The 25,957-nt window shown below is 47.1% G+C and overlaps 13 protein-coding genes across 13 annotated transcripts; 6 read left to right on the forward strand and 7 right to left on the reverse strand.

The window, feature by feature from the left end:
- Positions 1–156: 156 nt before the first annotated feature.
- MCYG_06564 (ATP-dependent RNA helicase ROK1) lies at positions 157–2,412 on the forward strand (the record flags this gene model as incomplete). The annotated part of the gene is made up of 2 exons (XM_002844554.1): positions 157–1,108; positions 1,142–2,412. The coding sequence occupies 2 exons, from the start codon at positions 157–159 to the stop codon at positions 2,410–2,412; spliced, it is 2,223 nt and encodes a 740-aa protein (XP_002844600.1).
- Positions 2,413–2,793: 381 nt separating this feature from the next.
- On the forward strand, positions 2,794–3,390 carry MCYG_06565 (yabJ; the record flags this gene model as incomplete). Its single annotated transcript, XM_002844555.1, has 4 exons — positions 2,794–2,952; positions 3,010–3,162; positions 3,221–3,291; positions 3,366–3,390. 4 exons carry the CDS (start codon positions 2,794–2,796, stop codon positions 3,388–3,390), a joined length of 408 nt encoding a protein of 135 aa, XP_002844601.1.
- Positions 3,391–3,888: 498 nt separating this feature from the next.
- MCYG_06566 (conserved hypothetical protein) lies at positions 3,889–7,177 on the reverse strand (the record flags this gene model as incomplete). Its single annotated transcript, XM_002844556.1, has 3 exons — positions 3,889–4,077; positions 4,151–6,598; positions 6,812–7,177. 3 exons carry the CDS (start codon positions 7,175–7,177, stop codon positions 3,889–3,891), a joined length of 3,003 nt encoding a protein of 1,000 aa, XP_002844602.1.
- A 902-nt stretch (positions 7,178–8,079) lies between these two features.
- Positions 8,080–8,905, reverse strand: MCYG_06567 (conserved hypothetical protein; the record flags this gene model as incomplete). Its single annotated transcript, XM_002844557.1, has 2 exons — positions 8,080–8,714; positions 8,791–8,905. The coding sequence occupies 2 exons, from the start codon at positions 8,903–8,905 to the stop codon at positions 8,080–8,082; spliced, it is 750 nt and encodes a 249-aa protein (XP_002844603.1).
- Positions 8,906–9,325: 420 nt separating this feature from the next.
- MCYG_06568 (helix-loop-helix DNA-binding domain-containing protein) lies at positions 9,326–9,769 on the forward strand (the record flags this gene model as incomplete). The annotated part of the gene is made up of 1 exon (XM_002844558.1): positions 9,326–9,769. The coding sequence occupies one exon, from the start codon at positions 9,326–9,328 to the stop codon at positions 9,767–9,769; it is 444 nt and encodes a 147-aa protein (XP_002844604.1).
- A 777-nt stretch (positions 9,770–10,546) lies between these two features.
- On the reverse strand, positions 10,547–11,872 carry MCYG_06569 (conserved hypothetical protein; the record flags this gene model as incomplete). The annotated part of the gene is made up of 3 exons (XM_002844559.1): positions 10,547–11,020; positions 11,071–11,393; positions 11,449–11,872. 3 exons carry the CDS (start codon positions 11,870–11,872, stop codon positions 10,547–10,549), a joined length of 1,221 nt encoding a protein of 406 aa, XP_002844605.1.
- A 342-nt stretch (positions 11,873–12,214) lies between these two features.
- Positions 12,215–13,105, forward strand: MCYG_06570 (conserved hypothetical protein; the record flags this gene model as incomplete). Its single annotated transcript, XM_002844560.1, has 2 exons — positions 12,215–12,731; positions 12,795–13,105. The coding sequence occupies 2 exons, from the start codon at positions 12,215–12,217 to the stop codon at positions 13,103–13,105; spliced, it is 828 nt and encodes a 275-aa protein (XP_002844606.1).
- Positions 13,106–13,325: 220 nt separating this feature from the next.
- On the reverse strand, positions 13,326–14,193 carry MCYG_06571 (succinate dehydrogenase membrane anchor subunit; the record flags this gene model as incomplete). Its single annotated transcript, XM_002844561.1, has 5 exons — positions 13,326–13,491; positions 13,553–13,672; positions 13,752–13,818; positions 13,899–13,916; positions 14,031–14,193. The coding sequence occupies 5 exons, from the start codon at positions 14,191–14,193 to the stop codon at positions 13,326–13,328; spliced, it is 534 nt and encodes a 177-aa protein (XP_002844607.1).
- A 574-nt stretch (positions 14,194–14,767) lies between these two features.
- MCYG_06572 (NADP-dependent leukotriene B4 12-hydroxydehydrogenase) lies at positions 14,768–15,814 on the reverse strand (the record flags this gene model as incomplete). Its single annotated transcript, XM_002844562.1, has 1 exon — positions 14,768–15,814. The coding sequence occupies one exon, from the start codon at positions 15,812–15,814 to the stop codon at positions 14,768–14,770; it is 1,047 nt and encodes a 348-aa protein (XP_002844608.1).
- A 2,236-nt stretch (positions 15,815–18,050) lies between these two features.
- On the reverse strand, positions 18,051–19,757 carry MCYG_06573 (mitochondrial processing peptidase subunit; the record flags this gene model as incomplete). The annotated part of the gene is made up of 5 exons (XM_002844563.1): positions 18,051–18,441; positions 18,519–19,213; positions 19,297–19,374; positions 19,431–19,556; positions 19,611–19,757. The coding sequence occupies 5 exons, from the start codon at positions 19,755–19,757 to the stop codon at positions 18,051–18,053; spliced, it is 1,437 nt and encodes a 478-aa protein (XP_002844609.1).
- Positions 19,758–20,598: 841 nt separating this feature from the next.
- Positions 20,599–22,486, forward strand: MCYG_06574 (uncharacterized protein; the record flags this gene model as incomplete). Its single annotated transcript, XM_002844564.1, has 5 exons — positions 20,599–20,810; positions 21,003–21,512; positions 21,568–21,801; positions 21,864–22,111; positions 22,185–22,486. The coding sequence occupies 5 exons, from the start codon at positions 20,599–20,601 to the stop codon at positions 22,484–22,486; spliced, it is 1,506 nt and encodes a 501-aa protein (XP_002844610.1).
- Positions 22,487–22,937: 451 nt separating this feature from the next.
- On the forward strand, positions 22,938–23,735 carry MCYG_06575 (nitroreductase family protein; the record flags this gene model as incomplete). Its single annotated transcript, XM_002844565.1, has 3 exons — positions 22,938–23,249; positions 23,332–23,446; positions 23,521–23,735. The coding sequence occupies 3 exons, from the start codon at positions 22,938–22,940 to the stop codon at positions 23,733–23,735; spliced, it is 642 nt and encodes a 213-aa protein (XP_002844611.1).
- A 190-nt stretch (positions 23,736–23,925) lies between these two features.
- On the reverse strand, positions 23,926–24,903 carry MCYG_06576 (conserved hypothetical protein; the record flags this gene model as incomplete). The annotated part of the gene is made up of 1 exon (XM_002844566.1): positions 23,926–24,903. One exon carries the CDS (start codon positions 24,901–24,903, stop codon positions 23,926–23,928), a length of 978 nt encoding a protein of 325 aa, XP_002844612.1.
- Between the last annotated feature and the right edge of the window lie 1,054 nt (positions 24,904–25,957).

Below are 25,957 nucleotides of genomic sequence, written 5' to 3' on the forward strand. Positions count from 1 at the left end.
AGATTTAAGCATTAAACTTCAAACCCTATCTATGTCACGTGATATAAAAATCTTTCGTCATTTTGTTAAAAAGCAAAAGTAAAAAAAAATACTCGAATTCATGAGTTGGTCAAGAGAAAAAGGACAACGTGGGTTGTCTCGTTGATTTCCTCCAGGATGGATGCTTTTAAGCTCCTCACGAGATCTACGAAGCTCAAATCTTCTTCTATCTGTGAAAAAGGATCAATTGCCAATCGCCTACCATCGACAGGGGAAGCTAGCACGCCACAATTATTTCCCGCCAAACAATCCAGTGTGAAGGGGAAACAGAATGATGGCGATAGTCGAGGAAAAAAGAGAAAACGGGGTTCTGGACGTGGAGGCGACTCTACAACCAAGGACGCAGGATTGAATTTCTTCAGTGGGCTGTCATCATCAGCACCGGAGGTCAACTCGAGTACTGCGGAAATAGATCCCAACGAGGACCAGAATAGTGACAAGGATAATAGCAGCTCTGATTTAGGCGCACAGCCTACTTCACTCTCCGAATCTGAGAGAAAAGCGATTCTCAAAACCCACAAGATCAAAGTCACTGATCTCCGGACACCGAAGCTACGCACCAACGACGAACCCGAAACGACGAAGAAAACAACCAAAAAACGGAAACGAGAAAAAGAGACTACGGTTGCTCTTACAAAAAAGCAGCGGAAAGCATTGCAGGCAATCTATCCAGAACCACTTGTCTCGTTCGACTTGCTAAGGTCGAAATATAATATTTCGAGCCGATTGTTGGAGAATATACAAAATCAAGGGTATACTGTACCTACGGAAGTACAGCTTGGCTGTCTACCCATACTTCTCGGCTGCCCATTTATATCTGTAGACAATGACAAAGAAGACAAAGGTGACTCGAGGCAAGCCGGTGAGAGGAGCGAGCCTGATCTTCTTACAGTTGCACCCACTGGGAGCGGGAAGACATTGGCATTCATGATCCCACTCATCAGTAAGATTATGAAACACCGACACCAGAATCCCAGTGATCAGTCAAAAGGGATTCGGGCCATTGTTGTTGCGCCAACAAAAGAGCTTGCAAGTCAGATTGCAAACGAGGGTAGAAAACTCGCTCTTGGTACTGGGGTTAAAATTACAGTTATGCGAAAAGGTATGAGGGTAGTGGAAGAACGTGGTGGGGAATCTATGAAGAAGGGAGATGGAACCAGCGACGACAGCGATGCAGATAGCGAAGAAGAACGACCAAAAGAACAGCCAAAGCCTCTCGCCACTGTAACGAAAAGTGATATCCTCATTACAACTCCCTTACAGCTAGTCAATGCACTATCTGATAATGGCCATAAAGTACTAGCCTCGATGCCTTTGGTTCGATCCCTTGTCCTTGATGAAGCAGACGTCTTACTAGACCCTCTGTTTAGAGACCAGACTCTGAGCATATGGCGATCATGCGTCAACCCACGACTACGCGTCGGCCTGTGGTCTGCAACTATGGGATCCAATATCGAAGAACTAGCCAAGTCAACCATCGGAGAGCGTCAAAAGTCCTTGGGCCTAAAAGAGGAATCTTTCTTAATAAGATTGGTTGTAGGCCTAAAGGACTCAGCTATTCCCAATATCTCTCATACACTCACGTACGCTGCAACAGAGCAAGGAAAACTTCTAGGGCTAAGACAACTTCTACACCCAACGACAGCTACTGCGTCTGCAAGCAAACATCTTCGGCCTCCCTTTATTATATTTACTCAAACTATTCCACGAGCAGTAGCATTGCACTCGGAACTTATGTACGATATCCCACCAGAAGCAGGCGGCTCTTCGCGAATTGCAGTTTTACACTCAGAGCTCTCCGACTATCAGCGGTCCGACGTCATGGCCGGTTTCAGGAAGGGTGAAATCTGGATTATTATAACTACCGACCTTCTTTCTCGAGGCGTGGACTTCAGAGGAATCAACGGTGTTGTTAATTATGATATCCCCAACTCAGCTGCTGCCTACGTGCACAGGGTCGGAAGAACTGGTAGGGCTGGCCGAGAGGGTGGAGTCGCTGTTACATTCTACACTAAAGAGGATATTCCATACGTCAAGAACATCGCCAATGTGATCGCTGCCAGCGAGAAGCTGCGCAGTGGCGAAAGTGACGAACCAAGCATCCAGAAATGGCTTCTTGATGCACTGCCAGATTTAACGAAGAATGACAAAAAAGACCTAAAGCGCCATGGAGTGCAGGCCCGGCGCAGAACAGCAGCAATGAACAATGATAAAAACCGCCACGCGACCCGTATCAGCACTAAGAGTGGATTTGAGCGGAGGATAGAGAACAACCGGAAAGGAGCTATCAAGGGAAGCCAATCCAGGAAGCATGCTCAGAAGTCCAACGTTGATGATATCGAAGATGAAGCATGGAGTGGCATTGAGGATTGATTTGCATACTTTATCTGCTCTTCCGATACCCTACTATTTTATATTTTGTATATCAAAGAATATAAATAATAGCATCCTGTATTCTCCTAGTGTTTTTTAATACACTATTGCTTCTATCATCCCTCCCAGTATTCAAAGTAATCAGTATTCAAAGTAATCAGTATTCAAAGTAATCAGTATTCAAAGTAATATTTTCTACAAAAATACCTGGCTCGTATTCGTCTACTCAACATTGCCGGATCAATAACAAGCCCGATGCCTCCGCAATTTATATAATAACCGGATTTTTGACATCTCGTAGAGGAAGAGCAATCCCATATAATAACTTCTCCCATTCACAATATTAAGGCAGTCCCTCCTATATACCATCCGTTCCTCAGTATGGCCCCCAAAACCGCTGTCCTTACCAGTAAAGCTCCTAAACCACTTCCAGTATTCTCCCAAGCCATTGTTCACAATGGCATGATCTACTGTTCCGGAAGTATTGGAATGGATCCGGCTACCAACAAGCTCGTCTCTGGGGGAGTTGCAGAGAGAACAGTAAGTTTAAGCATTCGTTCGACTATGGGATCTATACAACAAACTAACAGCCAGTAGAACCAAGCCCTGAAGAACCTCGCAGCAGTGCTGGAGGCTGGTGGCAGCAGTTTAAAGAACGTAGTAAAAATCAATGCCTTTATTACCACCATGGATGACTTTGTAGAGATGAACAAGGTGTATGAAACATTTTTCAAAGATGACCCGAAACCAGTAAGTTTCCCGATCTTCAAAGAACTGCTCAATTCCTTGTCTTATTAACTGTCTATAGTGTCGAACTTGCGTTGCCGTGAAGCAGTTGCCTTTGGATACTGACGTTGAGATAGAATGTATTGCATATGTGTACGGGGCGCCCCATAAGCCATATATCATACACCTTCCATAGTTCAATTTCACCTACTAACTTATTATTATAGGAATGATGCGAAGGCTAGGCTGTGAGGATTTGAAGTCATACGATCAATATCTACGATATGATCATAAATCGTGTTAGCAGCATACGGCATAGCCATCATTAAGTACCTTAACATCATTTTCTCTGGTTTAGCACTACTTATTATAGGGGGAAAATTTATGGAAGAGTTTTACATTCGATATGCTATGGATCTTTCAGTTACTACATCCCCATAGACTAACTAGGCTGGAGATTTTCAAGCCGGCTGTGAGCATCATGGCCGTCTTGAGAACTGAAAAATACCGCCATAGCCCTACAGGGAAGTGAGGAGAACACGAACGCAGCAGGGGGAAAGGTCAAAAGGGGCTCAAGGGAACCAACATAATAACGGACGTCCGGCACGTACAACAGCATCAGGTATGTACCTCACAGACCAGAGAAACATCGGTTAGCTAGGGAAGTTGCAATCGAAATCATAAGCTCGGAGGCCTAAAGCTGTCAGCTCATCAGGGCTCAGGATACCCAGTCTAAGTAATATCTCAAAGTTAGGCGTTGGAGTTCTTGGCCGGTGCCAAAGGACGTGCCCAGTCACAGGCAACCTGGCTCATTTTCATTGCATTTTCCTTCGCCATAGCACAGGCTACTTCCGCCTCCTTTGCCGCTTGGATGGCAGTCAGCATTGCCTTCTCGGCGTCATGGGAATTGTTCACCGCCTCAATAAGAATCTTGCCCAGCTGTAGTAAAATATTACGACAGTTAGCATTCTGTTAAATGACTAAGTACACACAGAGCTGAAGTGGCACTTACTCTAATGAGCTTCTCTTTGCGTGTTGTATCAACTTCATTCCGTGCTGAATCAAGAATCTCCATCGTGATAGAGCTGATTCTTCCCGTATCCCGTAATGCAGGGGAGCGTGGTGGCTCGAGATGTCGAGAATTGAAGTCCGCATTCTGATGTCCGTTTCCATTCGTACCAAGGTGAGGAACTGAGTGAGATGCTGGTACCGAGAGTTTGACATGGTTAGTAGCCATTGGCTTTACATCAGATAGCAAATGACGAGTGTTTTCCTTTGGCGCATCGGGCTTGTGTTTTGTGAATAACCCGCGGAAGTTGGAGAATACGCCTTTTGCAGCGGATCCTTTGGCTTTAGCCGCTTCAGGAGCTACTGAAATAGGGTCAGCAGAGCGGTGGTGACGTTTCTTATGACGTTTCTCTTTCTGCCCTGGATTCTCAGTGTCCAGTGACTGGAGTTGATGCACCCCATTATGGTTATCATTATTTGGCTTTGGTCTATGATGGGCTCGATCGGTAGATTGCCGATGTGGGTATCTTCGAGGTGAGTCATATGAAGCACTAATTCTACTGGTATGCCGGGGGCTTTTTGGAGAATTTATCTTAAGAACCTCATTGTGGGATCTCCGAGCTCGTTCTACTGGACCAGGTGTCTTGGATGGAGAGGTGTTCTCCACAGCAAGGGGAATCGAACTCTTTTTGATAGATTCAATAACCGGAGAGTCGCATGGGTCTTCATTGAGCTGTCCAGGCTGCATGATAGATTCACAATCTGCCTGTGCAGGTGAAGCTTGCTTGAAATCTAAGACTTTATCTTCTGTGTCTAAAAAGGGGTCAGCCTCAACCCTTTCAGAAGCTGGACAAGACAGCTCCTTTCCAGAAGAAGACTTTCGTCTTGTTGGGCGATGGCCAGATGAGACTCGATGAAGGCCAAAATCCGCACTCTTGGCTTTTGGAATTGACTTCCCAGTTGCTCCTCCAGCGGGTGTAGGACTGTTTTCGCCCATTGAAGATTTGCCACTAAAGGATAGCCTATAAGATGAATTTTTGGAGCGCTTAGAGGAAAAAGTTGCAAAGAGGCTATCGGTAGAAAGGCGGAATTCTCTCTTGCTTCCTGACTGACGACTGGGGCCCCCGCTCTCCCTCGTGTTTCTCTCGAGTAACTTGATATCATCTTCGCCCATAATCAAGCGTTCGGCCTCTGGTGAAATACGCAGCTGCGGGCCATGGGATGGCGCGGATTTTGAAAGTTGTTTCACAGTAATTTCATCAGAAAATGGGTCCGCTCTCTCCTCCAGGCTCTGGGTTTCTTCCTGGAGATCAGTATGCGATGTGTGATGCGCTGAAATGGCGCCTCCTTTGCTTCTATTAGGAGAATCCAGTTCTGTCGTAGCCATTTCGGCCCTGGTGTTCTCGACCCTATCGAAGATAGCAGATGGGGTGACCCCCTTGAGCAAGTTCCCAATAATATCATCCTCTTTGGTTTGCTGAAGTAGGCGCGTTGGTAATGGTATCGAGCTTCGCTTAGAAGGGGAGAATAGAGATGCTTTTGAGCCATTACCACTACCTGAATCACTTTCCGAGCTGGGGAACAATGCCCTTGGGGACATACGAGGAATTCTGGAACTGCTTCTGTCCGTTCGAGGTGATCCGGTGTAGAAGGGGTTGGATCTGGTGGGCGTTCCAGTTGGCTGTTCCTTCGAGGTCACAGCTCTAGGGGTTTTAACAGACGAAGGCGTATTTTCAAATGAACAGGAAGAAGCCCTAATATCCCTAATCGGCAAAGAGATTGCACCGCAGGGGGAAGACGCGATTCTGGGACGGTCCCTAAAAGGATTAGGCTTGGGGACCCGAGAATGGTAATTAGGTGATACTCCTAGGCCGTGAAACGCAAAAGGCCGTTCAGATGATACGGAGTTCTTTGAGAAATCAGTCACGATCTTTAGTGGCAGTGGTTTTTTGGATGCAGAAAATGGAATATTTATAGGCGACTGGTCAGGAGAAGATGTATTCCATTTTGATGAACTGGAAACAGGGATTTCCACTGTATTTTTCTCAGGCCCAGAGCCTTCCTCCTCAGCATGTATATGTCCACTGATGGTTGCCTTGCAAGGTTCTGTGGCCTTTGTAAGTTTGGATAAAGCATTAGCAAACATTTGGACACCGTCAGGAATTGGCTCGCATGTTCCTTCTTCGTCAATCCGAGTCAATTTGGCCTCATTGTTCTGGCGGTTGTCATTATTCGTTTCATTTTTTGCCTTCCCTGGTGTAAGGGCCGGCCAGTCGTCACCCTCGCGAGGAGCTTCAGGAGGTGAGCGGGGTAATACATTCTCTTTCGTGTTGATGATGGTACGCGATGTTAGATCGGATGTCATATCAACATTGAGGGTAGATTCAGGAGGGCATGGCAATGGCTTTTCAGAAGGAAGTGCCTTATCTACCAAACTTTCAGCACAGGAGTTCTGTTAAAAGTCATCAAGGTTAGACCCAAATATATAAACTTAAATGCCTTTTGTGGGAGCATATGTACATAATTGTATTCCCTCTTGGTCTTATCTGGGCAACGGGTAGATTGTTGCTCTGTCTGGGTAACGGAAATCAACCGATAGGAACCCTATCCAAGTATATGTCAGCATTTATACAAATCCCCAGGCCGCTCATTATCATTTACGTACCACTCCCGAAGACTGGCCATTTCTATAAGGAGTTCTCTTGCTATAATTGGTTGACTTTGCCGATGAACGAATTGCATCCACTCCCTTTGATGCGACCGAGGCCCATGTTTTTTGGCGAAGTCGGCTGGAACTAACTGGCAGCGACCTAGTAGGCGTTTCCGGGCGTTGCTTAGACCGATCGGCTGAAGGCCTGCGAATGAGACTGGAACTTTGAGGGAAAATCTGAAGAGCCGGGTCAATCATGGTCATGAATCTAGGGTAGGCTGTTTTGATATTGCCCGTAGACTGCGTAGAACCCACCGAGGCCATGCTTTCATTTGTAGATATAGGCTCACAAACAGCCATCCCGTCCATCTGGTTCTCCATTTTGGACGTGTCTGCCATGGTAGGTTGAAGATTTAGATCCTCCCACTGTCCTCTTGCTGTGTAAAAACACTTTAATCACAAGACGTAGGATGATTGATACATCCTGTCACTCAGCCGGGTAACGAGGTAGAGGACACGAGCTATAACACAGTAGTATGTTGTGATACGAAAAGAGGAAAAAGTTGTGTGTGTAGAAAATAGAGAAAGAATAGAATAGCCTGAAAGGGTGCTCGGCCCTGAGCTAGGCACGACGTCATAGAATAACACAAGGAGATAGAGGACACTGACTTTCCTCTATCCCCATTGTTATTATGTCTAAGGGGGATAAGTGAAAATAATAATAATGGAACTTTCCTGGGTTAAAGACATAGTATAAAAGTGAGAACCGTAGCTCCAAGAGTAGAAGAGAACATAAGAATGGCTAATAGTATCTGGTCCTATACTATCACCAAGGTCGAGCTATATGGAACAGCGTCGACACATGAATATAATATTATAGAGATATAAAGCCCAACGTGCTCCAAACTGAAGGCTAGTTTCAAAAGTTGAACATGATTTCTCAGTCTGATTTCAAAAATATCACCAGAATAACCAGTGGGATGATATACAGGATGCCAAAGACTGTATATAGTGCCCGAAGTCAAAGCAAAGGCAAAACCCCTTAACAGCTGAGGACAATGAAATGAAATGTAAACTCCAATGGCCATGGATTGAAATATATTGGGATCGAACCCGGTACCAACAATTAAAGGTTCTAAAGTCAAGACACGCCCGTGTATTCGAGTGCAAAATTAGTTGAGACCCCGGAGCCTTGACTGTCTGCCAAGGAAGGACTCACTCCTAATGTGCTCGTTAGATGGTGACTGCAAGGTTAAAATAGGGCTAGGCGACTGCAGCCAAGACTAACAAACCTGAGGAGATTTTCTCTTAGCAGATATTCTTGGACTGACGGTGGTAGTTTCGTGTGTCTCCACATCTATGGAAGGCACGGTGTCATGCCACTCGGTCACCTCCCACTCAACATGCATTGATTCATTGCCTCCGACTCCTCGGCGGCGTTTACCAACTCTCCCCAGTCGGCTTCCTTCAATCATCTCTTCAAACCAAGGAATTCCCCCAAACGTACCTCTCTGGCGACTCACAAACACCTGTGGTTCCCTGGAGGCGACTTGTCTGGACGAAGACGCCGCCGCGGGAGTGACACTTCTGCTAGATGACGCCGGAATAACTGATGCCCCAGTATCAATGTCTTCTGGGAGCAACCCCAGGTCCTCTAGTGCGCTTTGATCCTGGCTGAAGAGACTCCCCACGGTAATTGACATATAGTCCGCCTCCTCTGGAGGACTCTCGGTCCAGTAAGTTAGTGGCGTGCCGCAGAAGCCACAAAAGACACGTCGACAATGCGGATCCTCTGGCGGGATAAAGGTCCGGCGAATAGCAGCATGCGTCTCATCAGGAAAATAAGACACTGTTGCCGACTGATACCAATCAAGGGGTACTCGGAGCCATGCTGTCAACGGAGTGGCCTGCGTCCGACCTATCCACAACCAAAATCAAATAGTCAGAACTAATTAACTAGATCTTAATTAAGCCATCTGTGATTATAATCTCACGATTCACACTGCTTGAATCAAAGTAGACCTCTGCCTTGTCACTGGCGTCAAGTGGGATGTTGATGAAACACTCGTTCCGACCGCACGAACAACCGCCTCGAAGTACCTGGCTCATGGTATCAACGTGTAGGATTCAGCGAGAATCGTAGTCGTATGGTGTGTCTTAACACAAAGAGAAAAAGGGCCGTCGCATAGCGAGAACAAAGCACTGCTTTTTTTTTTCTCTCTTCATGAATTCGACGAACTTGAAGTTCAAGGCAATTTCTATGATGTTATTATCTTAAGTAATCAAATATTATGTCATTGATTATATAATATTTAATTATGTACAGCATTAATCATGGATTCACGTGCTAATTTTTCCTCGTCGGGCTTTCTTCATGAATTTCACAGCAAAAAGACCAAGAAGAAGAGAAAGATCAAGATCAAGCAGAAGACATCGGAGAAAGCATACAGAGCATAATTAGACACTCTGTTGTCCTTCTTTGACCTCGATTATTCCGTCTACTCATTAACAGGCTACCGGCTATACATCATGTCGTTGTCGGTCTCACCAGTCTCTCCAACTCTCCGCACCGCAACAGGAGCAGGAACAGGAGCAGGAACAGCTCGAATGCCCAGCTCAACTCCCGGCGAAGATGGCGAACCATCAGTAAAGAGAACTTCGAACTCACCCTCTGATCCCCGACCCACCACCTCTGAAAGAGAAAAACCACGCCTGTCCGAGCAAGAGAAGAAGAACAACCACATTGCCTCGGAACAGAAACGACGAGCGGCCATACGAGAGGGATTCGACAGATTAACCGAGCTTGTTCCGGGCTTGACTGGCCAGGGCCGTAGCGAAGGGATGGTGCTGCGAAAGACAGTGGACTTTATGCATCTCAAGGTCCAGGAACGAAAAGATCTTATCGAGGAGATTGAGCGGAGGGGAGGCAGGGTCGACGACAGGCTGCGAAATGTTATGCACATCACACGGTGATTTCCGGTCCACTAGTTTTCTACTACGTGTTATATGGATGTACGAATGGCGTTTTGATGGTCTCATGGTTGGAAAGAGATGGAGGTTCTGGATGGCTGAACTGTGATACCCACCGAGTCGGTGTTAAACTGGTGTTTATATTGGTTCTTTTGCCTTAATTGTTCTGTAGATGCTTGTTTCCTGAGGGGACATCTTGATATTTTGGAACTTTACTGTCTATAACTATAGGATAGTCCGATTTTCGTGCCCAACGCAGTGAGAATGCTTATACATACTCTATGTAACGACAATCGTTATTCTCTTGAACCAACTCACCTACTTGCCTCCGTATATTCAACTCTATGTACGCCAAGAAGAGAGATGAGATATTATGCTCTATAACCATTTAAGAATAAAATACAACATATAGAGCTTATTAAATATAGAGAAGGGGAGTATAGTGGACCGATAGCCTTAACTTTGCCATGGCTAAGAATGGTTCTAGCGGTGGCATGCCAATTGGAGAAAGAGAGGGTATAATGCTTCCTCGAAGAGCCCACTGCGCCGAGCGAAATGCCCATCTTTCACAGTTTTCTATTTTACAAAACCTTTCCTCTTTACGTTTAGGCTCTTGTTTCCCGCCCATCCCTAAATAATAAGCTGGTTGTCAAAGCAATGGGAATGACGAAGTGATGAAAAACCTATGACCCACGGCCTCATGTATGAAAACCGAAAACAACGCCCTCCAGAACAACATATACACCACAGTAAACTCCCCAAAGAGTATCGTACAGCTCGCTAATAAACTTTAACAGCACTTGCTCTCCAACCACTGAGCCTAAGGTTGACAATACGTCCTATGTCCGTCGACCCATCCGCTTGCACACCGGTTTCTGCAAAATCCCGGAGTATTCTATTGATGTATTCCCCAGCGCCTGAAAGGTGAAGAATATGGGCAATAGCCCGATGTAAAGCAAGCAGGCGGGGGGATGGTGCATCTACCACTCTTTCTTCGCTCAGAAAGAGTTTGCGAGTAACAGGTAGTCCCCAATATGCTCCCACAGCAGGGTTGAAAAAGCCGTTGATGCGATAGGTGTGTTCTTCGCCGGGGATAGCATCGAAGTATACATCAAAATTACCAAAATGGTTATGCCAAGTATGAGACAGAGTAATAGCATTACACGGGCTGTCGATGCGAGGACCGTCAATGATTTGAGCCACATCACAATCAAACATGTTAAGGATATCAATCGCGATCCTTCTAGAGTCGCTCTATCTATCATTTAGCCATGTGAAAGCCCATTCCTGGACGGAAGACCTACCAGCTGCAAATTCTCGTCCACTTTTGTGAGGGAGTGCGGGAGAATATGCGCGACATCTAATACTTCACCTCTATCTCCATCTATAATGAGATTCCCATCATCATCTTGAGCATTTAAACCGTACTGAGTCATTCGAACTATCGCCTGCTGCGCATCAAAAACTCGGGATATCACACAGCGGTGATGATCCCGAACAAGGCAAAGAGCTCGAAGGTATGAAACTCGCTCAGAGGTGCCAGTGATATCGTGTAGTGATCGTGCACTTCGGGTTGCTGAGAGCTGTGCGGGAGTAGGTTGTGGAGTAGTCATTCCACTTGCTCTCACTGAAATAGAATTGTTAATGATTGGAAGACAATCAAAATGAGCTATAGCACATACATGGGAAGAAGAACTTTTCAATGAGCATATCCGCAAATTGAATAAATTTCGGGGGTATATGGTCATCATCTGTATCGATGTCTTCGTCGCTACTGATTTCTAGCTCCATAAAATTAAAGAAAACTCGCAGGAAGGTGTCCTTGGATAACTCGGACAGCGAATAGTCGTAACTGTGACGAACGAGCAGATGGCAACTGTATCCATGGTTGACATGGCTGTGGCTGGCTAGACGATTGATGATCCTGTCCAACACCCCTTGCGCACGAGAACGTTCGTCTGCAGACAAGGGCGCCAAGGAAGAATAGTTTATAATTCCTTCCAGCGATGCTTGGTGGCGGTGGTGAGGCTGCGGTGGGACGTGAGAAAGCCCAGGTATATCGATGATGCCCTCATAGGATGGTTGGCGGTGATGATGAGATGCCATGTTGCTGTTCTATAGAGCAGCCTGTAGTATAGAGAAACGAGGACAATGAACTTGGGGTATAACTAGTTGAAGATGAGTCAAAGATGAGGACCAAGGCTATTTGTATAACCACTTCGACCTGCAACGTCCTATGCTGCACTATAGTACCTTCATCGACGCCTTCAGAACGTTGTCAAGGTGAAAGGTGCGCGACGAGGTTGTGTGTGTGTATAGAGAAAAAAGTTAGTAAGCGCGACCCACCAGCGTGGCAACACCAAAACGCGCTAATAGGACAAGAGAATATTTACATACTATGTACATAGTATGTAATACTTGAAGTTTCTCTATCCGCCAAACTCGAAGATGAACATCCTTAGGAACGCTACTTCATACGTCTATAATATCATACCGTCCCTCCAAGAAGACGAAGAAGAAGAAAACGAAGCCGGACCAAGTAACATGTCTGATCAAAAGACCGACATACCGTCTGACCCACCACCATCATATGAAGCCTCTCACCCCGCATCCAAGCCTCTCCCCAAGCCACTTCCACCCTCTCTCCCTGTCCTCGTAACTCTCCGGAAGAAACGAGTAATACTGGCCTCGGCGTCTCCCCGCCGCAAACAAATTATCGCCTATCTTGGCCTGCCCAACATCGAAATCATACCGTCTAACACTGCAGAAGACTGCCCCAAGACTCTCACGCCATTTGAATATGTGTTAGAAACAGCTACACAGAAGGGTCTGGCGGTGTATAAACAGGAGATTGATAATGAAGAAAAGGGCGAGCCAGCGTTGATTCTTGCGGCTGATACTATTGTCGTGAATCCTAAAACGGGAGATATATTGGAGAAACCACGCTCAGAGGCACAGCATATTAGTATGTTACAGGGGCTTAGGGATGCGGGGGATCATAAAGTGTACACTGCAATTGTTGCTATAGCGCCTCTGGAAAGTGCGCAGGCTCCTGGATATGCACTTGAGTCGGTGGTGGAGGAGACGAGCGTTCGATTTGATCCTCAGATTACTGACGAATTGCTGCTTGCGTATGTGAGGACAAGAGAAGGTGCCGATAAGGCCGGAGGGTACGGGATGCAGGGGCTAGGATCGGTGCTTGTGGAAAAGATTAATGGGAGCTACGATAATGTTATCGGGTTACCGTTGCGTGCTACACTTCGGCTTATTGAAAAGGTAATGGCCATTGCAGAGGAGGATGCAGAAGCAGACCACGGTGCATTAGCAGATGACGATTGAAAAGGCTCGTTGTATGGGGTACTGATGAGTACTTACTTTCCCCTCGCCTGTACCTTACGGCCAGAAAGGAAAGTTGATAAATTTGGAAAGCTTTATATGCAAGTAGATAACGATAGTTCGAAAGAACACTCTCGCGCTATACCGGTGCGGTCGATCAAGAGGAAACAGGGTAATAGAAGGGGGATCAGAATACAGAAACAGAAATACAGGATATATACATTTACGCCTTCCAGATCCTCTTAAGGGCCTCCGTTACACCCACATCGTTGGTCTCGAACTCGTACAGGCCAACCGCCGTAGCCAGCGTAGCACCGCGAAGGAGCCACTTCAAGAAGGCAGCAGTCTTAGGGACACGCCATGGGCGGAAGTAATCGGCAATCATGGCCCTGTAGAAGATAATCAGAACTCCATACCGCTTTCATTGCCGGCATAAGCAAGATGACTTACTGGAAACCGATGTGAGAGTGAATAACGAGGGTACCACAGAGCACGGCGTCAAGGACAGGGCTGACCGACCCAGAGGCGAATGGCGCAATTGTTAGGGGAATAAGGGTGGCAGAAATGACTCTACAGATAAACGTTAGAAACCGCTCCAATCCAATGCCAGAATTTCGATTATATATATATATATATATCCGGTACGCACCTCTCAAAGGTCCAGTGGTAGCTTCCGTGAGTGGGAGAGGTAGGAGGAATCGGAGCAGCATCATTAGCTACGGACAAGCGTTAGTTGACCTGTAATTCAAAGATACCACATCCACCAATATGCAATTGAGAGGGCCGTAAAACATACTGGTTCCTTGAACAACCTCTATACCAAGTAATATCGTTCATTAGCAAACGTTCTTTTTCTCCCAGAAATCCCAGCATAACAACCCCCCATTCTCCTCTCCAGTCACATATCACAGGTTTCCGCAGTACTCACGAGGCAATGGTGGTAGAATATCCTTCTTGCTCGAAGCATGGAACCATTTCTTCTGTAGTTGGACGGCGTTCAGCGCGGTGATGGGCGACCTGTGCGGGAATGCGGCCACTCGACAGCTCTGCCGGAGAGCGGAAACGGACGGGCGAACGATAGAAGTGGCCATACTTGTCCTAACTTGCTGCGATTGCGCGTCGTTGGCTGTTCAGTCAAATTTCCTCCTGCTCTCTGCTTGTCTCTTGTTTTCCGTTAGTCGAAGAACGAACATCGAAACATCGAAACCTCGGAAAGTCATCAGAATCAGCGGCGTCTGATTGGTCAGTTTCTGCTTTAAGCCGAGATATCCCGTGATTGCTTATGTAAGAACTGCAGCTCTTTTTCTTCAGAGCAGAAAAAGAAGAAGCAAAGATGGTTTTATACCGACTATTCAGTATTATATCAGTTATATTCTTCTAGATGTGTTTAAGGTATTTACAGATACTATATACTGCTCTCAGGGCTGACAGAAGTGAAATAGTGACCGGAGTTGGTAGATGGGGGAGAAATATCAGCATCCAACTACACCTATGAAATGCCGTGTACAGGAACTTTTTCGTCTTTTCATTGGAAAGGTATCCCACGACCGTCCCAGGAAGAATTGCGATTGACCAAACCCATCGTTTAAAAAACTCCAAAAACCCAGTTAACAAGTCATATCCTTTTTTTTGGTGATTTTTTTTTTTTGGATATTTTTTATGTTTCTAGAGCTTCAAGACGGCTTTGCCCAGGTTCTTTCCATGGAACATACCCACTAGACCCTCGGGAGCGTTGTCGATTCCCTCTGTTTCTGCGATCAGGGGCTTGAAAGAGCCGTCCTTGATCCATTTGGAGACACGCTCGAGGTGCTCCTTTGTCCACCTGTCCCCCATACCGGGATCGTTGACGATGAACCCTCTCATTGTCAGGCGCTTGGAAATGAAGTGGTATAGGTTTTTGATCGGATACCTGTCCTTGATGGGCAGATTGTACTGGGAGATCATACCACAGGCAACAATGCGGCCGAAATCGTTCATGTGCTCGAGTGCGGCTTCGAAGTGGTCTCCGCCAACGTTCTCAAAGTAGATGTCGATACCCTTGGGTGCAAGTCTCTTGAGGGCGTCGGCTGGTTTTTCCTTCTTGTAGTTGAATCCGGAGTCAAACCCGAGGTCCTTTAGGATATATTCCAGCTTCTCGTCGCTGCCAACACTGCCGATGACAGTCAGGCCTTCGTGCTTGGCTATCTGGCCGACTACCTGGCCTACTGCACCGGCTGCGGAGGAGATGAGGATGGTGTCACCCTTCTTTGGTTTGCCGATTTCATACAGAGAGGCGTATGCGGTCAAACCGGGCATTCCGAGCGGACCAAGGAAGACACGAAGATCTGTGAGGCCCTCTGGGTTTTTGAGGGGGCCGATGAACTTGAGCTGTGCCTCCGGGAGGACGACGTTCTTCTGAATGGGCAGCAGGCCGATGACGATATCGCCGACTTTGTACTTGTCATTCCGTGACTTGAGGACCTTTGCGATCGTGGCACTGGGGATGGGCTCGTTGAGTCCGTATGCGGGAGAGTAGGACTTGACGTGCGCAGGTCGCATGCGGCCACGCATGTACGGGTCAAAGCTGGTGTAGAGGCATTCAAGCGTCAGGCCACCGTCTGGCGCCGGGGCTTCTGGGTCAAAGGGGACATTTTCGACAACCAGATGTTCTCCAGGGACTGGGTATCCCGATGGGACCTTCTTGAAGTAAAGAGACTTGGTTGTAGAAGACATGACGAATGAATTTTACGCTGTTATCGTGCAACCCTGTAGAACTACTCCGTATATATATATCAACTTTCGGTGAAGAACAAATTCACTTGATACTATCAATTGAAGGAAGAAAGCTATAGATATATATAATACTTGACTATGATGCAAAAATCGGGCCCGGACGAATTTAAGCCGTTTAATGCACTCAAATGGTAGGCAATTCCCGTTTCGTTTAATGCACTCAAATGGTAGGCAATTCCCGTTTTGGGACCCATTCTACCAGCAGAATGGAGGGTGGGAAGGGGAAATGGGGAAAACGCCCTCTGTTCTGGAATGGGAATATCCCCCTTTAATTTTTCAAAGTATACCAGGTTAAAACCGCGGCGGTTCTTGCTTAAAGAAGCATCTCCATTGCAAGCTAGCAGTTTAAACGAGATCGCCGGCGGCTTAAATGTTGCATGAAACTGGGGCCTTGCCACGAAGCCCGCTAGCTAAAATGTCTGAGCGAGAAGCGCCTTTCTTTTGCCCCCAAACTACTATGACATCAAGATATCAAGCCTTTTTCGCCATAGTTAGATGAACACTCCAGTCCTCAGGACCTCGGCTAGACAGTGGCCGGACAAGAGATTATGATATACGTCGAACTTCCCCAAATCCGCTGAATAATAGATATGGAGTTAGTTCAAACTTGGTCAACTGTCAATTTTTTTTTTATGTTTGTCCCGCCGCCTGTTATACCGAAAAGAGAGTGCTTCTCCGACGGATCTGATGCAAGCACGGCTGTAGGCTGGGACAACGGACATGATTTTAGCTTCTTCTTTTCTTCGACGGAGCAAACTTGGCCCTTCCCAGAGCGCAAGGAAGGACATATACAGAAATGTAACTCCGTACTGGCGGGGGGTGTTGGTGGAGTGGCGGCCCCCTTCGTATGTATGTATGTATGCCGCCATGGCTGCTCCGTTTGGCCCTGTTGATAGTTAGTGCTTCAGATGCCGTGTACAAATATGTACATTGTATCGAGAAAGGCGATGCAAGGCGAGACCCAGCCTCATGCAAGCTGGTTTTAAGTGAAAATAAAATAAAATATCCGCACATTAGCTCTGGGTTTGCTTCCGTTCATGGGGTGCAGTGCAGTGTGCAGTGATAGTTGCAGTTGAAGTGGCCCTTTAGTTGAGATATTATAACTCGGGTGATACCACAATTTCAACGTCGACAGGACGCGCAGCAGCTTTCCGGTTCAGGCTCTGTCACCGATATCTGATGCCGCCTTTTCTTCTCCTTCTTCTGGTTGTTGTCATCAGTCCCTGTGCCGGGCATATATAAAGTGGTAGAGAGAAGAACCCGGTAGGGCTATATTTGCCTCATTAGGCCACTTCGCTGGCAAGAGAAAAGTCAGGGGGATAAAAAGAGAGAGAGAGAGAGTCAAGGAAAGCCTCGTCGTGGTTTCACACCCACCGCCAGCTTCTGGTTCTGGCTTATGCCCGTCAAGCTCGAAGAGAGAGAGGGAAAAAAGATGGATCCCCCCAGTCCTGTTTGTCTCGGTCCATGATGGAGGCTTTGCTGGGTTGCCCCGAATGCAGCCGGCTTGGAAGCTCGCGTAGCTATATATCTCTCCTTGTTAACTAACTATGGCTATATAGTAAGTATATAGTTAGTTGCTTATGCCGCCGTTCTGGACGGAGACTAGGGTTTACTTGGGTTAAGCTCACTGATCTCCCCCTAGTGTCCCTGTCGTAGACGGTAAATTCTATGTAGATATATAAAGTCTTCCCCCCCTGGACAGTAAGCCATAGGAAGAGTCGAGTTATTACGTGGACGAAGAGGATTTACCCATTTATCCACTACATACACACACATAGTACGGATACCCAAGGGAGCAGCCAACCCTGCGGTCGATCGCAGAAAGATGGAAGGAGAGGAGATTGCCCTTCCCCCCGGCTATGAGGGGATAAGGCGGGATAGACAAGAGATAAGATAGGTTTATGGCAGTTAGAAGCAAAATAGGAAAAATGCAGTAGTTAAAGGGCATCGGCGGGGTGAGGGCGTGAGGGAGGGGGTCTTCAGGTACTGTACAGGAAGAAAAATATATAGGACCACAGTTATCGATCTCACTTGTGAATCTATCAAAACAAGACAAAGACCAAGAAAAAACAGAGGAAGAATCAGGTACAAAGGGAAATTACACTTGTAAACCTCCGCAGACGCGGGGGTTTCTTTTTGTTTTGTTTAATCTTCCTTTTGGCGGATTTGTTTCCCCTTAAGAAGCGTTGCGGCTCATGTCGTTGCGGAGTCTCTGGTAGTCGAGCAGACCCTCGATGCTACCAAAGGCGCTGACGGCAAGGTCCTGGTCCCAGAGTTTCCGTTGGGCAAAGTCCATGACGTGCTTCTCGGTGATGCCATCGATGACACGCTCGATGTCTTGTGGGGAGAGTCGGCGGCCGGTGGTGACGATCTGACGACCGGTGTCCTCGGCAACGGCAGTGGTGCCATCGAGAGAGAGGAGGATGGAGGCACGGAGTTGAGCCTTGGCACGCTCGACTTCAGCAGGGCTGACGTCCTGCGATAGGCGGGACCATTCACGGAGAGTGAAGTGCACGAGGTCATCGAGGTTGGTCAGGTTCTCGGATACAAGGTAGATACCCCAGAGACTACAATATAAAGGTTAGTACAAGGTCTACTGATAGGTAGAAATACATAATTAAAAAAAAAAAAAAAAAACACTCACCCAGTGTCACTGTAGCTGGTGGAGAAGCTCATGAAGCTGTTGGCTAAGTTGTGGTGGTTGATGAAGGTGCTTAGTTTGCTTCCAAGGTAGGGAGAGTTGCCCATAGTGCGGTCCCAGTTTCCGACAATAGCCTGCGTGACGAGAGCAGTGAAGTAGTCGTCGTCCTTCCAGCTGACACCCTCAACGGCGAGAGCGATGTGGGCGGTGGGAACGGTATCATCACGGATTCGCACGTCAGAGCCAATGAAGTCAGGCTGACGCTTCTGCTCGGCGGCAATGGCAGAGGCAGCAGAGCTTGGCGGTTGGCTGGGAAGGTTTCCAAAGTGTTCTTCAGCAAGCTTAACAAGCTGTTCGTGTGGAACACCGCCGGCGCCAACGAGGACCATGCGATCAGCAGTGTAGTTGGTCTTGATATAGTCGACCAGGTGTTCACGCTGGATGCTGGCAATGTTCTCCTTTGGACCAAGGATGGTTCGGCCAAGAGGTTGGCCCTGGAAAGCAGTGGCGTGGAGATGGTCAAAGACAACTTCCTCCAGTTGTTTGTCGACCTCCTCTTGTTCCCTGAGGATTACGCTACGCTCGCGTTCGATGGCAGCTGGCTCGAGTTTGGAGTTTTGAAGGATATCAGATAGGATATCGACGGTCTTGGGGACGTCGGCATTGAATGATTTGGCATAGTAGACAGTGTTTTCTCGCTATAAGAACGGATATTAGAGCTGTTTTTCGACTGTTTTGCCTTAATATGACGATAGAGAGATAAAATTGAACGTGTCATTACCGATGTGTAGGCGTTAAGGTGTCCACCCATGTTCTCAATCTCCAGCTCCAATTGATGTTGAGTTCGTCGGTTGGTACCCTAAACCGGACATTGTAAGCACAGTACGTCTACCAAAAGACGGAGTATCAACACACCTTGAAGGCAAGATGTTCGAGGAAGTGGGCAGTTCCATTGGTCTGGTCAGTCTCAGCCCTGCTTCCGGCATCGATCCATACACCAACAGTCGAGGTCTGAGCCCATGGAGAGTATTCCGTGGCAATCTATAGGGACAGTCAGTAGGGTTCTATCGACAAGCCGACTCGACCCGGACTCACCGTCAAGCCATTGGACAAGGTCGTTGACTGCGTCGAGCCGGTGACAACTGGAGACGCAAAACCTCGCCTGCTGCGCTGGACGGCCCGTAGCGCGTTGCGAGAGCGCACCGCCTGGTGGAAGCTGAGAGCAAGTCTCCGGGATGCCATGGCGGAGGATGTGAAAGGAGATGTCGTGGGTAAATCGAGGGCAGTTCGTCGTCGTGCCTTTTTTGTGGTCTTTTTTCAAGAAGAGCAAAAGTTGCTGAAGTCCAAACTTGCTGTTTCCGATCATCACGTGACGTCGGATGAGAAGCCCATTTCTGCGTCTTCTCATTGGTTGGTTTTCACTACAACCACACAAGGACAAGTCGATAATATGAATCTATAGAGACGTCGATATATAGATGAGAGTGTAGGGATCTTACGTGCGAATAGGTGTGAACGATGTTACAGGTGAGTACATGGTATGGGTGATCTATGTGAAGGTAGTGTGTTAACGGTCGAACAGGTTTATGTTACATGTATACACGAGCTGGCTCTGGCTGGAGATTGACCAGTTTCACGGCCAGCAGCTCTCTGCAAGAGTTCAACACTGACTGCTATGTACAGTATGTTCAAGTCAGAGCCAGCAGGCGATGGATAAAATCTAATATTCATTTGTGTTCTCTGCGCAAAAGTGTCTGTTTCACTCCCTTCGAGCCTATTTAAGTGGAGAAGACGGCACCTTTCGCCCCCGAAACGCTGAAGCTGTCTCGGACCATGCCATGTTCAATTCAAATTTATTCCACTCTGGACTCAGAAATAAAGGAACCGCCTAACATATAGGCCGTCGTTGTGTCTTTCGAGCCTCACAGTTTCTGTTTCGTGCGCATTGGATAGTTATCTGAAAACAGGACAGGGGCTCCTTATTTATTTTTATTTTATTTTATTTATTTGCAGGATTTCCCCCCTCCAACGCCATCTGAGGGCCTTCGGGTATTTCTCAAACGTCCGACATCTCGATATCAGAATGGCAGCAACAGTCGAAGGCCAACGCCTTGCTAATGGAGAGATTTCTGAGAATGCACCGTTATTGAGAAGAGAGGATGAAGATGGTGGCAGAAGTTCGCACCCGCGCCTCTCCAGAGCTCGCTCAACGATTATTATATTGGGACTGACTGGCGTCACCTTCCTAAGCTGCGTATCAAACGGCCTTCTTGTCGTTGGACTGCCTGAAATTGCGTTTGATTTAGAACTACCAGACCATCTTTTATTCTGGTTTGGCTCCCTCTTTCTCAACAATATGTTATGGATACGGAGATACTAACACTTTTTCCGACTAGGCCAACATCGGTTTATTCGTAAGTGGGACATTGCTTTCATGGTACGGAAGTAATCCAGATGGTATTCCTAATAGCTCTTGTATACGCATAGACTAGCAAGCGGATGTGTTCTCCTGCTTGCCGGGTCTCTAGCAGACCTTGTCGGTGATCGGTCAATTAATATATTGGGCACAGCAATCTCAGTCATTGCCATCCTAGGCACTGGTTTATCACGCACCGGAATGGAGATGATCATTTACCGTCTCATCCAGGGTATCAGCGTCTCAATGTGCCTTCCAACCGGTGTGAGCATCATTACGAGATCATTCCCTCCCGGTCCCCAACGCAACATCGGATTCGCTAGCCTTGGATTATCCCAACCGCTTGGCTTTTCCGTCGGTATGGTCGCCGAAGGGCTTTTCTCAGGGGCCCCCGGAGGCTGGAGACTAGGCTTCTACGGTAGTGCTAGTATTGCCTTGGTCCTTACCGTTTCAAATTACCTCGCCCTACCAACCGATAACAAGCAGTTTACCTTCAAATGGCACGATCTACTATGCCAAATTGACTGGGTCGGGATATTGATTGCTAGCTCCTGCATGGGAGTTATCTCTTACATATGCGCGTGAGTTTACATTCGTCCCATCTACGGAATAATGAATCATGCTTATCATCCATAGTATTCTCACGGATGACGTCGCCAATGTCCAGAATGCGACTCATATTATGTTGATTGTGTTTGCAGCGGCCCTAATTCCAGCCTTCGGACTTTGGATGCATTGGCAAGGAAAGCGAGGCGCTCCAGCTTTGATACCTAACTCTATGTGGAAGAATCCTGTCTTTGTGTCCATCAGCTTGATAGTTTTCTTTACGTGGGCTGTCATACTAAGCTCTGAGCTGGTACTTAGTTTATTGTAAGCCCACTCTCCTCCTACCCTCTATATACTAATAACCTATACTAACCTACCAATCCTAGCTTCCAAAAGGTCCAGTTGCTGTCTCCATTTGATACTTCAGCTCGTCTACTGCCTAATGTCGTGATTGGCATTATCCTCAACCTCAGCACCGGGTTGTTTGTCCACCTTGTCCGAGTCAACTACCTTGTCATCGCTGTATCTATAATCGCATCGATTGCCCCACTGCTGATGGCCATCATCGATCCAAGCTGGAATTATTGGGTGTGCGCCTTCTGGGGAGTACTGTTGGGACCTGTGGCTATCGATGGTATGGCTCTGTTCCCCCCTCCTGCCGTATATATATAACATTGGACCTACTAACACACTCCTCCACATTCTAGTCGTATTCACCATCGCCCATTTGATGATCACAGACATCTTCCCAGGTTCTACTCAAGCCCTCGCTGGCGCGGTATTCAATACCATCGCCCAACTCGGAAGCTCTGTTGGCCTCTCCGCTATTGCAGTCATATCGGCCACAGTCGAAAAGGCGTCCCCTTATCCAGATCAATCTCCCGAGGCCATTATGGCGGGCTACAGAGCTGCTTTCTGGGCCTGTTTCGTTACCATGTTAATTGTTGCATTTATTGGACTTGTCGGGCTACGGAATGTGAGGAAGCTAGGCGTAGGAGCAGAGCATTAGAGGTTTCATTGCAGCGTTTGGACTACGGTTTTTAACGACCCACGTACAGAAAAAATATGTGTCATGTCAGTCGTGTTCTTAGCATGTCAGTATGTAGAAGATGTTATAGGTGAAAATAATCAAGCCCCACAGTCTGTTATATTTCTTGCTGAAATACCTACATTGATTCAATATTTGCTCCATATTTATTTTGCCTCTTCAGACGAGTTGCCGGGCGCGCGACCCGTTATCATTTCGCACATGTTGCGAGCTGCTAATAAATACTCATTGCAACAAGAGCAAACGTAGAATCCACAGTGTGAGCCATCGGTCGGCCGAACAGGTTTTTGTTATCTTGCTTATAAACCCCTGAATCTGTCATTTCTCCCTGACTTCGACCATTGAACATATATAAGTGTCCCCGTACACTCACACCGTCGACAGACCAGGAATACCCTCCTTTTCTCCAAAGATGGATTCGTCAACAGAGGCATTCATCGAATTGGCCAAAGCTAGAAGGTCTGTTTATGCTCTTACCAACGCCAGCACAGTTCCGGATTCCCGGCTTGAGAAACTTGTCCACGATGCAATCCTGCATGTACCCAGCTCCTTCAACACCCAAACGACCCGTCTAGTCCTTCTTCTCCGCGACGAGAACCAGCGATTCTGGGATGTCGTTGAAGACGTGTACGAGTCAATGGTGGCCAACAGCACTTTTCCCGAGGACAAGTGGAAGGCGGGTACAAAGCCGAAACTGGATAAGATGAGAGCAGGCTATGGCACTGTAAGTTGGGATATCAATATGACGTTTCGTTTCTCTAGGGATTAGCATGCTGGCTGATAGATGGCTAATATATGCTGCGTAGATTCTTTTCTACGAGGACCCTACGGTGATTCCGGGAATGTGTGAGAAATTCCCCCAGTATAAGGAACAATTCCCCATCTGGGCCCATCATAGCAATGCAATGCATCAGTACTTTCGTGAGTTAAAATGATACTTATCATTGGCTATGCTGAGGTTGTGTTGATACACTGGAACTAACCACTAGTTATAGTTTGGACCACACTTGAATCCCTCGGATTGGGTGCGAGCTTGCAGCATTATAATCCAATTATCGATGCAAAGGTTACAGAGGTGTTCTCGCTCCCACCTGAGTGGATATTAGTTGCACAGATGCCGTTTGGTGTTCCTACTGCATCGCCGACTGAGAAGACTTTTGACCCTATTGAACCAAGGGTCCGGGTATTCGGGAAGGAGAAGGAGAATTAGAATCAATACTACACAGTAGGAATACTTAACCCGTATCCCACAGAAAGTAGGCTGGAAAGCAATATGCAGATTGTTTTTTACCACTCATGTATACTTGAGCATAATGGATTCGTATCGCATAATAAAGGGTTAATAACAATATCTATGCATCTATCGGAGCACCTGTCCAACGATAGTATGTTATTCTATTCTAACTAACATGCTCACTTATATATCTCTTTACGCTTTCCAAAAATGACATGTCTTCCTTAAATCCTAGCTCCTTGGCCCAAGTGATATCGAAGTTAGGCGACCATCCTTGAACGATCTTATCGATCGTCTCGTCATACTTCTCCTCCACCAGAGCTCTCTTTTCTTTTCCGCCAACTTGTTCCAAAACTTGGAGCATTTCCTGCACAGAAACCTTGATTCCAGGCAGATTTACTGCTCTAGAATCGCCAAACTTCTCCTTTGGAATGTCCTTTGCATAGATCATATTCTCCACAACCACGTACGGAGAGCATATCCATAGCTCCGTATCTCTCCTGACGGGCATCGTACTCTTCTCACCCTTCAATGGCTCACGTATGATACCGGAAGCAAAGCTACTTGCGGCCCCCGTAGGGGCGCCGGCTCGAACAGTAACGGTAGGCAGTCGAACAGATCTTCCGTCAAGGAATCCACGGCGTGAATAATCATTTAATAGTAGCTCAGTGGCAATCTTTGCCGTTGCATACGAGGAAGTAGGGAGTGGTGGCAGATTGCGTTCATTGATCATGAATCCAGGGGGCGTAGGCCCATAGACAGCCAGAGAAGACGCAAAGACGACCTTTACCCCTGGTATCACTTTCCGTAATCTTTCAAACATATAATGTATCGAGAAAAAATTGATCTTCATGCCGAGGTCAAAATTGGCTTCAGAGGCACCGGACATGATGCCATGGAGGATATACACAACATCGTATTGGGAAGGGGAGCTGATGAGTTCATCAACAGCGGCTTGGGAGGTGAGGTCTGCTTTGAGGCTGGTTATGCGGCCAGCGTCTTCAGGCTTAGCTGAAGCTGGAACCGGAGGAGCCACGGTAACGTCCGTGAGGGTGAGGCGGACGTTTGGACAGGCATTAAGGAGGCCCCCGGCCAATTCCTGGCCAACGAAGCCGTTTGCTCCCGTTATTAGGATAGAAGCCATAGCCGTGTTTCTCAATCGAGGGTAAACGGATACATGCAAAGAGACTGGTATATATGCGTGTGTGGAGTTGGGAGAGTGTTGCCTGGGTTGGATTGATACTGCAACAGGAGGTTAAAGAGATGCCTTCGTAACGGGGTAATAGCAAAGGCGGGCGGGATGGTCAGCTATTTAAATCCCTCCCCATGCTTATCTGCAGCAAGCCATGAAGCTGCATCCTGCGGGGGGTTTGAGCGCGTCACACGAGGAGCAACGCCGAGCGGTCTCTCGACCGAGCATCACGGAAGCACTACCGGATCTCGTAGCTGTCCCCAACTCCCACTTAAACTGTCTCCCGTTTCTTGCTCCCTAGGCCGTTCAAATCGCAAGCGGCGAAGTTGCCTCTTTGACGCTCCACGGAAGATCTAGAGTCACGTGTCCCGGCGTTACTCCGAGGGTGTACTCTGTCGGCGGTAGCGCCGATCCACGGCCTTTCCACGGTGAGAAGTTGGAGTGTATAAGATGTTGGGTAGGCCAGCCTGTTATCATTAAATTTATCATTATACGGTTATTATACACCTCCCTCATCCCCCTTTAACGTATAATAATTTTCACGGGACCTATAGAAATGGGAATATCAGTATATATACTCCGTACAATGAAGTCCGTTAAGGAGGTAGGAGAAACTTCAATCTCATGTAAGTGCCCGGAGGGCGCCAACCTTAATTCTTTAGCGCTGGGCACTCTTAAGTTGGGCCTCAACGGAGTAAACGTTGTCTTCAAGGTCCCGTGGCGGTTTGGCCGGTATCGACTCTGGTAGGATGGTCTGATACAGGGAAAACGCACTCCAGTTTGTTGCCTTTTGACAGTTTTTTTTTTTTTTTTTTTTGAGATTTAAGCTATTACACGTGACTGTAGTAGATATCAAACCTTCAAATTGGGAAAGAAACCATAGAAAGCTTTAAAAAAAATAATAAAAAAAAAAAGGGCGAATTCATGCTCTATCACTTATAAGCAGACTAATTGCACACGAGTCGAAAGGCATGATGGATGACAGATAAGGTAAAACAGGAAAGTA

The sequence above is a fragment of the Microsporum canis genome, genomic scaffold (genome assembly GCF_000151145.1).
Source record: "Microsporum canis CBS 113480 supercont1.6 genomic scaffold, whole genome shotgun sequence".
Classification (NCBI taxonomy): domain Eukaryota; kingdom Fungi; phylum Ascomycota; class Eurotiomycetes; order Onygenales; family Arthrodermataceae; genus Microsporum; species Microsporum canis.